The following is a 9,892-nucleotide window of genomic DNA, read 5'->3' as shown; positions in this document are numbered from 1 at the left end:
TCAACCCTTTACTACTGCTAAGGCTAAGAGAATCTTGAGTGTAGTCATTTTTGCAATCGGGCTGTAAGTATCAAAGAAGTCAAATCCTTGTCTTTGATTGTACCCTTTTGCTACGAGCCTCGCTTTATGTCTCTCAATGCTGCCATCGGGTTTCAATTTCAATTTGAAGACCCATTTACAACCTATTGGTTTCTTGCTTGGAGGTAAAGAAGTGATCACCCAAGTCTTATTTGTATTCAAGGCTTCCAGCTCAGCTGAAATAGCATCCCTCCAACAAGATTCGGTCACAGCTTTTTCATAATGTTTTGGCTCAACGGATGATGCAATACTCACAGAAAAAGTTCTATGTGTAGTTGAAAGATTATAATATGATAAATAGTTAGAAATAGGATACCTACAATTGGTTGTGGTTGCTGTCTCTTTGGAAGTTTGCATGCAATAAAAATTCTCTAAATGAGCTGGTTTTCTTTTTATTCTTTCAGATCTCCTAAGGGGTTGTTGTGAGTGAGCATGATGAGATTATGCAATGCTATTATTATTATATGATGATACTACATGTGATTGGATGGGAGGGTTGAAAGAAATTGTGGCAGGGATATGAGACAAAGTGATTTGGGTATATGTGAATATGCCATCAAAATTAAGTGATGCATGAGATTTGTTGTGAGTCGGATTTAATGATGCCAAAGGAGATGCTGTAGTATTACTTTCTTTAAAAGAAAAAATATTCTCATAAAAAACAACGTCTCTAGATACTAGCAATTTATTATTGGTGATGTCAAGCAATAAGAAATCTTTTGTGCCTTCTTTGAAACCAAGAAATACACACTTTTTGGCTCTAGCATCTAATTTAGTCCAATGAGCTGACAGTGTAAAAATGTATGTAAGGCACCCAAACGCTTTGAAATTTTCAAAAATTGGGGTTTTGTGATAAAGAATCTCAAAGGGGCTCTTGTTGTCTAGTAAATTGCTGGGAATTTGGTTGACAATTTGAGTGGCATATACCGCTGCCAAGTCCCAGTAGCGATGTGGAAGACAAGACTCTTACAAGATTGCTCTGGTGACTTGGAGCAAATGTTGATGCTTTCTTTCAACAATCCCATTCTATTGAGGAGTTTCAACACAAGAGGATTGATGCATAATTACCTTTGACTTGTAAAATTAATGCATTTGAAATTCTTTTCCATTATCAGATCTGATGCATTTAACTTTTTTTTCAAATTGAGTGTGAACAAAAGTTACAAATTGTTGAATTAAAACTGCTACATCAGATTTCAAATTCATTGGAAAAATTCATGTATATCTACTATAATCTTCTACTATTGTTAAAAAATATTTGTTTCTCTTGGTAGAAATAACATTGATAGGACCCCAAATATATACATGAATGAGTTCAAATGAAGATTGAGTTTTAGAGAAAACTGTGAGGAAAAGGTTTTCTTTTATGCTTAGACAGGTGACATGAATCACAAGGAAGAGCAGCAACATCTTTATTAAATTTGAACTTTAAAACTGTGGGATACAACTGTCGTATGGAATACAATTTATTAAATGGAATATGACCTAGTCTAATATGTCAAAGTGCTTGATCAGTGTGGTGTGTGACTGGTGAAGCTGTTGCTGTTTGTATGGACATAGTTGTGTGAGTGTTCAATTTCTTGGTATCTGATTTTATTGCATAGAAACCCTCAGTGAATTTAGCTGCTCTAATCATCTTCATTGTATGGTAGTCCTGTATCTCACAACCATATTTGTTAAAAATAAATTGGCAATCAATTGACTCTATTAATTTTGAGACTAAAATCAGATTTAATGCAAAAGATGGAATGTAAAGAACATCAGTGAGATACAATGTATTAGAAATTTTGACTATGCCAGAAATCAAAGTTGTGACGATGCTTTTGTTTGGGAGCCTAACTCTAACAGGATTGATTGTTTAATGTGAATGAAATGCAGCAAAAGTATGTGTAACATGGACCGTGGCTCTTGTGTCAATAACCCAGGATTCACTATTCTGTGACAACACTATGGACATGATCACAGAATGAACTACATCAGAGGACGTAGGGTCTGTGACAGTGGAAAGGTTGTTCACATTATGAGAAGTGGTGGCTCCATGGTGTTGGAGCAGTGTTAGTAGAGCTTGCTTTTGTTCTGGTGTAAATGAGGCTTGGGAGATACTACTTTTTTCATTGTAGATATCAATAGTGTCACTGCCTTTCTCATCAGTTACCTCAGCAGTGATGTTGTTGATGTTATGGGCTGTATTGGCTTTGAGGTGCGGAGGGAAACCATGCTTTCAGTAGCAATTGTCCACTAAATGTCCCTCTCTGCCACAAAGTGAGCATTGTCTGGGGGTGTTTCTTCCTCCATAACCTCTTCCTTTGCCACCTCTACCATCTCTTCCACGACCTCTGCCTCTAAAGGAGGTGTGACTATTTTGATTGCTGATTGTATTGATTTACAAATTGGAATTCATGAGATCTGAACTGGAAGCTTGTCTCTCTTGTTGTAACAGCATCGAGAAAACTGTATCTATTGGTGGGAGGGGTTTCATCAGCATTATGTTGGATCTGACCGTGGTGTATTATTTATTCAATCCACACAAAAATCTAATAACAAATGTATCATCTCTATAGGTTCTGACAATGGAGGAGCAATTGCAATTCGAGACACAAATGCACGTGGAAAGAGGTCTATAATCCTCTAATTCTTCCCATATGCTTTTCAACTGTGTAAAGTAAGGTGTTATGGATAGGTCACCTTGCTTGATCGAGAAAAGATCCTCTTCAAGTTCCGCAATCCGAAACACATCTCCTTGGTAAAATCTCTTCTTTAAATATTCCCATAAATTGTTAGCCACACCATTTCAAATCACACTATTTTGAATATCTTGGCTGAGAGACAAATTGATCCAAGAAACTACCATCGTATTACACCTTTTCCATGCTTCATAAGTTGGATCGGTTTCAATCGATTTTGGGAGAGAATCATCAACAAATGCGATCTTGTTCTTCAAAATTAAGGCTCGCAGCATCAATCTTGACCATGAATTATAATTCTTGTGATTTAATATTTCAGATATGAGGGGGTTACTTGGACTATCACCAGGATGAAGAAAGAACGGGGATGAGGGATCCATGATAGGATTAGCTGGAGGACGAGGAGAATTTGCCTGAAAGGTGTTGATCTGAGCTACCAGATAAGCTAGGGCATTGAGATTGATGCCACTGGGTGCTGGTTGTGTGTTAATCGTTGGAGGATCCATGGCTTGAAATTCAGAAATCAATGAACTTGAGAAATTGATGCAGATTCGGACCTTCTTTTCTTGATCTTGTTGACCAGAAATGCTTCGTTTCAAGATGTGTGGTGTGTGAAACTAGACAAATCTCATCAATCTCTATGCTATGAGTTCAAGAAAAGAGGAGAAAATAAGAAGGGAGAAAGAAAATGAAAAAAAAAAAAAAAAATCAGAGAAAAATTGTGAAATTGTGAAGAGAAGAAACGGAACAGAAAGAGTGATCGAAGTGATTGCAAGCGGCAATCGCTCACCGCACCATGTCAAATTCATAGTTAGGAGACATTGAAAAGAGAGATAAACTTGAATTGAAATTCTGAATGTAAAAGACCCACAAACCAGAGGAGGAGAGGGTGAAGTTGAAGGAACTAACAATTCTAGTTCTCACTCAGCTGATCTAATGACTTTTTGACTAACAATTGATTATATACACTAACCTTGTAACTAACTATTTGTACTACACTAGTATATACATATTATTGCTGTACTCACTCTTTGTATATGTATGTGCCTATTATTATTGTACTCACTCTTTGTATACGTATTAGCTTATTATTTAAGTGACACAATTCAAAGGGCATTTAACCCATCTTCCATATGTATTTTCAAGTCCAAAAAGAACCCTTATTTCCCACACAAAATTATTAAAAACCCTAATTAATTGGTACGTTTTCCTCCAAAACGAACTAACAAAATTATGAAGTGAAGCGTTATTGGCAACATTGTAAGGTGTCAACAAAGTTATATTAATGGAGGCTCAAAGACAAAAGTAAATTGGTGTGATCCTTTTTTCTCAAATTTTATTTTTTCATTTTTAAATTCGGCATTATTCTAAATTTATTGTATTATGATAGTTTTGATTATGTAAATTAGTCTTATAATATATAATTGGTAGTAGTAAAAATTAGTTTTTTAATTTTTTTCAAAATTACCCATAAATTTTGTTGTCTTTTCCCCTCTAGCACGTTACTAAGCAGTTGAAGATTGACCTATATCACTCATGGTTTACTTTCTTGTCTTAGGATTAACTGTTTCTATTAGATTACATAATGGGATCCATTTAAATGGTAAGGTTGTTTTGATGATTAGGTAGAAATTTAATTATCCCAAACAAATTGTTATCATCTACTTCAATTAAGTACAGTCTAGTTTAAAAAATTAATGTAACAGTCGATGTGTCTAAGAGAGCTGAAATTTTGGGAGAATTTTGTCATTTTTTAATCAAGAGAGTGTAAATTATCTAAATTTAAAATAGATAGAAGTCAAAAAAAATTTTATGCACAATTAAATCATAAATTTTAATATTACGATTAGGAGATATAATATATTATTTAAATAAATATATTAATGGTATCCTAAAATCAATTACTAATATAAAATACATATTAAAAATAAAATATTTATATTTGTATAAATATATACAATTATAAAGTAGCTCTCTAGCTGATTTTGGTAAACAGATTATTTAAAAGAAAATCAAAGGACAATAATGTAAAAGCGCTCATGTTACCGTTGAAACTCCATTGCCTCAAGACACCGCTTTCTTAAACCCTTCTTTCAGGTTTCAACTTTCACGAGTTCATCCAATCCCAACAATAACCACAGAATAGCGCAAGACAGAAAAGAAAAGACGAAATTCAAGAATCAGAGTCCTCTTTTTGACTATCAAATTTGTAAGTTTTCATCTTCTACTTACTTTTATGGCTATCTGCAAAAGGGGTTTCTTCTCAACTTAAGGGGCGTAAGCAGACGCAGAAAGCGTTTGGGATTCAAGATCTGGTGGCGATAGGTCAAGGATTCTAGTTCTGTTTGTAGCAATAATGATAAAATGAGGAATTTTCACTGTTTTATTTTAAATTGTACCATGGATAATGGATTGATACCAATGTCCAATTCTCTTGCTCTGATCTCAATACCGGAAGTAGAATAGGGTTTCTCCTTTCCTTTAAGGAAAACATTCTCCTCAAGCAACTTAAGGGCACTGATTTATTTTGCATTTCCAGTTTTAATACTTAAAAAGATTTCATCTGTGGTGTCAAATGATGGTTTGGTGTAGAAATGCATTATCTAAGATGGCTTAACCCCTCATCGACATATATATGCAGGAACTTTGATTGAAGATTGTTTAGAGTAACATAGATGGCAGCAAGAATTGAACGATTGGTTCAAGACCGGAACCTCAACGGTACTGTTATTGTTCCACTGGTTTCCAGAATGTTGCATTACAATCTCTATTGGTGTTTAACGTTTGTAGGCTAATCCTTGATGGTGGCATGCAGGAGCAGGAGCAGGAGCAGTTTCCGGAAAGGCCAAGAAATTTGGGGCTGGTGGTGGAAGAAAACCACTTGGTGATCTATCCAATGCAGGAAAGCCCATTAATCAGGCTGGTGGAAAGAAAGCCCTGGATGTCTCTTTTAATCGGCATTTGAAACAGATTAATGCTTCTGAGAAATCTCTCACCGCTAGAAGGAAGGCCCTTTCTGACATTTCAAACTCAGTGGTTGAGCCGCATGTTCGGGAGATAAGGGGTAAACACAGCCTGAAGCCACTGAGAGAAGAACCTCTTGACCATAATGCCATTGCTGAAGAACGGATGTTGCACAATCATAAGGAGTGTATCAAATCCAAGTCTGGAGCAATGGATGTGCATCATTTTTTGAAGATGGTTGGACTTGAGCACGGTAATTGTTATATATGTATTCTCATACTGTGCATTAATGGCTGTAACTTGGTTTATTTATTCTTTGATTTCATAATTTTATCAGATTTGGATGATGATTTGACAGTTTCCACTGAACTGCATAAAATGAAGGTTTGATTTTGAAGCCTCATAATTTTTTCCCCTCTACCATATCATGTTTCTCGCTAATTATATGTATTACCACCATTGCAGTCTGAAAGCGCTCGTATAGAACTAGAGGAGGTGCCTGAGGTGTTCCCTGGGCTTGACTGTGTCTCTGCTCATCCTGGCTCTCCAGAACATTGCAATACTCCAAAATTGTCAAGTTGCAGCACAATGTGGGATGAATTTGAAGTCGATTTCAAGTTAATAGAGTCACCTAAGCTGAAGCAATAGGTGTTCCTTTTCTGAGAAGATCTTAACTTTTGTTAAAAGTCTTGTTTGTTAAGAATTTGATATGTTTTCTTTCTTTTTGTCTTGTTATTTCAATGGCACTAACTAGTGACTATTGATTTTCATTCCTGAGAGAATGATGCTGTGTATCATCCAAGTCTTATTACAAAATTCTCAAGGCAAACCAGAACTAAGTTTTTACTCCATAATGAGTCCATATGATTATCTTTCCAGTTTTTTCTATCATTCATTATATTTGGGTGAAGTGACAGTTAGGTCTTTGAAGTTTTCGATTAATTATTGTGACGTGTCTATTCATGAAAAATCGCCCGATAACGATTTTTGGAATAAAAACTTCACCTGTTTTGATAGGATTAGTAATAAATAGAGTAGTTAATAAATGTTATACAAAATGAAAACTCAAAAAATAATAAATGTTTGATTATCCAAAATTTAATTGTTTTCATGCTTGTGGAAGACTTAGTGAGCCAACAAAGACGATGGGAGGCAGCATATAAAAATAGGGTTAAATATAATTTTGATCCTTAAGGTATAAGTCGAAAATTTTATTCGTCACCAATCTTTTTTTGCATATCAAAATCCTCCCTAAAGTTCAACTTGATTTTAAAATTACTTTTCGAACAATTATATTCCTATAGTTTTTAAAGGCCCGTTTGGTAAGTTTCAAAGGCTATTTTTTTGAGCTTTTGACTTATGAAAAATAGTAGTATTAATGTCTAGTGTAATTTTCAAAACTAAATTGTAGCTTTCTAAGAAGTTATTTAAGTACTTATAAAGAAGTTAAAAAAATGACTTCTCTCGTAATAAATTTTTTTTTATCACATTTCTTTTAAAATAAGTACTTTTAGAACTAAAAAACCAAATACAAAATAACTTATTCATAGAATAAGTTACTTTTAATATAAGTATTTAGTGTTTAAACTATTTTTTAAAAGAAACTTAATTAAACTATTTATCCAAACTAGGTCTTAATGTCTGATGTTGACTTTTTAACAAATTATAATAATAATAATAATAATAATAATAATAAAGGGGCCTTGTTTGAAGAACATAACAACGTCGTTTTCTTCGAATGCTCAAAGGAAAGAAGAAGAGCTAGGATTCAACAACGATGAGTCCATGCATCCCAGAGTTCAAGATCTTCACGATTTCGTTCTCCTGCACATAGTAAGGAGTTGCTATGCGGACATGAAGAGAGCACAGTTCTGCGAACTTCCTCAACGAAAGAAAATTCAGGCCAAAGATTTTGGGGTTGCATCTACTATGAGGTACATTCTTGATATTATTTTGTGAATTAGTGTTTGGGAATCTGGGTCTTTCCATTTATGGTGTTGGGCTGTCACATGTTCAGGATGGATGTAATTTTTTTTCGTTGGGTCGAAGCCTGGAGGAACACAACGAGATACTGAAAATTGCAAGGACTAGGAAAAAAAATTACAAACTTAAAAGTAAGATTGAAGGATAGTGAATAAAAGCTTAAGGTTGTCGCTACTTTAGGAATAGTTGGGTGAATTGGTTTTATATTTTTGTTACTGCAGAATCCATATAAGTTAAGACAATCATATGGAGTGCACCTACATTTCTAATGATTAGTTAGGCTATTTTAGGAGATTGTTGTGTTGGATTGGTAAATTTTTAGGTAAATTTGAGATCTTACAATAGTTTCATGATGTATTGTTTGTGTCACTGTTTGAAGTTATCAATGAAATTGATGTTAACATTTCCAAATTTAAATCAAAATCTCAATATAATAATATGTAAGCATGAGAATTATAAATCTAGTAATGACCCACTGGTCAATTTCAATTAAAAACAACTTAAAAATTTCACAATTCAACACATAGTTTAAACAAATCTAAACCCAAACCATAATTTACACTGGTCCATGCCACTTAAACAAAAAAACACAATTCAACACGACCAAAGATAGTTAAAGATACTCAAGCACCTAAAATCAAATAACAGTAATGGAAACGTTGGACAAAATATTATTTCTTATTGAGTAACCAATTGATAACCAAAATAACATAACAAACCAAATCTAGAGATGTCTCCAAACTCTAAAAGGTAATTTTGCCATTAGATTGATCTTTGGTGGAAAAATATGTGGTACACCAGTCTGGATCACAAAAAAAAAAGCTTTTTTTTTTCAGTTAGTTGACTTAATAATTGTTTCTTCTTGTAGGATCCTGTTGCGGCTACACTTTTGTTTTTGGTCAATGGATAGCTTGAAGGTGTTTTAGGGTTGGGCTGAGCTGCTATAGCACCTAATTTCTTGGATTGAATTGATGCATTATTGGGCTGAATTGGTAGAGTGTTGGGCTCTACTGCTGCATTAAGACTATTTTTTGTTGTCATTGGTTAAGTAAGTTGTGAGAAGATTTATTTCTCTTGTTCTCTTTCTTAGCTATTTGAGTAGGTGAGAATGATGTCTTTCTCTCTCTTTTAGAAGTTTTGGTAGTTTGTTGTTGTGTTGAGGTTTGGGCTTATCAAGGTCATCAAATTTACAGAATCAAAATTAAATACATAAGCAAAAGGTGAAATATATACATATAAACAAAGTAAACACTAGAAGATAGGCACATACATTATCTTTAGACTTTATGCAGCCCCTCTTATTGTGTCTTACAGCATTACAGTTAGAGCATTTTTAAATTTGACCCCTCTTTGATAAGTGATTTTGGCTTTTGCTCTCTCTTCTTCTATGACCTTGCTTCTTCTTCTTCTATGGTCTATGACTTGATCTCCTATACAAAAATGGTATCACATCATCATATTGAGTTCTCTTCTATAGACTTAGTTCATTTAAAGAGTGTCTCACTTCCTAGTAAAAGTGTATCACTTCTTATTAGCATTTTAAGTAAGCATCCTTCTTGTGGTAGTCATCCACATAGAATTTCAATTCCAATCCATTGAAGTTAATGTAACGAATGACATAAGGAAATGGAATTTCACTCATTTGTCACTTCATGTAAGAACACTCAGAGGCAACAAGATTTACAACAAATTTATCTAATCCACACATGACCTCATATTTATTAGCAGCTGACCAGTATGACCTCCAAACTCTAGCTATTCTTGCCCTTTTTTCTAGCTTCTTTTTAATTATAGGCATTATACTTTTCTGGTAATGCTGAATTTTATTCCTATTGACAGTTTATCTAGTTATGAGATACACTCTAATGTCCTCTAACATAGTTACAGTAGACTTCTCTTTAGTCTCTACTATCACAACATTAAAACTTTCACTCATGTTATTAATAAGGGTATCACATTTTGAATGAAATATAAATCTAGATCAGGACTAAAACCTAATTTAAATGCTGTTTAAATGTCGAAATGCTTTCTCATTAACCGCTCTCATCATTTCGTTCTCCCACTCTCTCTAATGTGTTACTTTTGTACATTTTTACATTCTGTTCTTCAACTCCAAATAAAAAAAAAATTTCTTGAAATTGTTATACAAATGTCTTGTGTAAAATTTCTTATCGACCCCTAAT

General features: G+C 34.0%; 2 protein-coding genes across 3 annotated transcripts; one reads left to right on the top strand and one right to left on the bottom strand.

Annotated features, from left to right (window-relative positions):
* On the bottom strand, nucleotides 1-1,103 carry LOC130950115 (uncharacterized mitochondrial protein AtMg00820-like). The gene is made up of 2 exons (XM_057878662.1): nucleotides 1,006-1,103; nucleotides 1-343 (listed from the first exon to the last, which is right to left on the bottom strand). The coding sequence occupies exons 1-2, from the start codon at nucleotides 1,101-1,103 to the stop codon at nucleotides 1-3; spliced, it is 441 nt and encodes a 146-aa protein (XP_057734645.1).
* A 3,697-nt stretch (nucleotides 1,104-4,800) lies between these two features.
* Nucleotides 4,801-6,580, top strand: LOC130951304 (uncharacterized). 2 transcript variants are annotated; one of them, XM_057879956.1, is made up of 5 exons: nucleotides 4,801-4,971; nucleotides 5,404-5,483; nucleotides 5,584-5,979; nucleotides 6,064-6,110; nucleotides 6,192-6,580. In XM_057879956.1, exons 2-5 carry the CDS (start codon nucleotides 5,438-5,440, stop codon nucleotides 6,372-6,374), a joined length of 672 nt encoding a protein of 223 aa, XP_057735939.1. In that variant the 5' UTR covers nucleotides 4,801-4,971; nucleotides 5,404-5,437; the 3' UTR covers nucleotides 6,375-6,580. The 2 variants fall into 2 exon arrangements, with proteins under 2 accessions (XP_057735939.1, XP_057735938.1); XM_057879955.1 differs by having other exon boundaries at nucleotides 5,578-5,979.
* Nucleotides 6,581-9,892: the final 3,312 nt, after the last annotated feature.

This window comes from Arachis stenosperma, chromosome 9 (genome assembly GCF_014773155.1).
Source record: "Arachis stenosperma cultivar V10309 chromosome 9, arast.V10309.gnm1.PFL2, whole genome shotgun sequence".
NCBI classification, from domain to species: domain Eukaryota; kingdom Viridiplantae; phylum Streptophyta; class Magnoliopsida; order Fabales; family Fabaceae; genus Arachis; species Arachis stenosperma.
This window is presented reverse-complemented; position numbering and strand designations above follow the sequence as displayed.

Bases quoted from the DNA above. Each gene is read 5' to 3' on its own strand.
- LOC130951304 (XM_057879955.1), top strand. From the start codon at position 5,438: ATGGCAGCAAGAATTGAACGATTGGTTCAAGACCGGAACCTCAACG. The intron at 5,484-5,577 runs GTACTGTTATTG...GGTGGCATGCAG, and splicing joins TCAAGACCGGAACCTCAACG to GAGCAGGAGCAGGAGCAGTT. The intron at 6,111-6,191 runs GTTTGATTTTGA...CCACCATTGCAG, and splicing joins CTGAACTGCATAAAATGAAG to TCTGAAAGCGCTCGTATAGA.
- LOC130950115 (XM_057878662.1), bottom strand. From the start codon at position 1,103: ATGGGATTGTTGAAAGAAAGCATCAACATTTGCTCCAAGTCACCAGAG. The intron at 344-1,005 runs GTATATGCCACT...AACTACACATAG, and splicing joins GCTACTGGGACTTGGCAGCG to AACTTTTTCTGTGAGTATTG.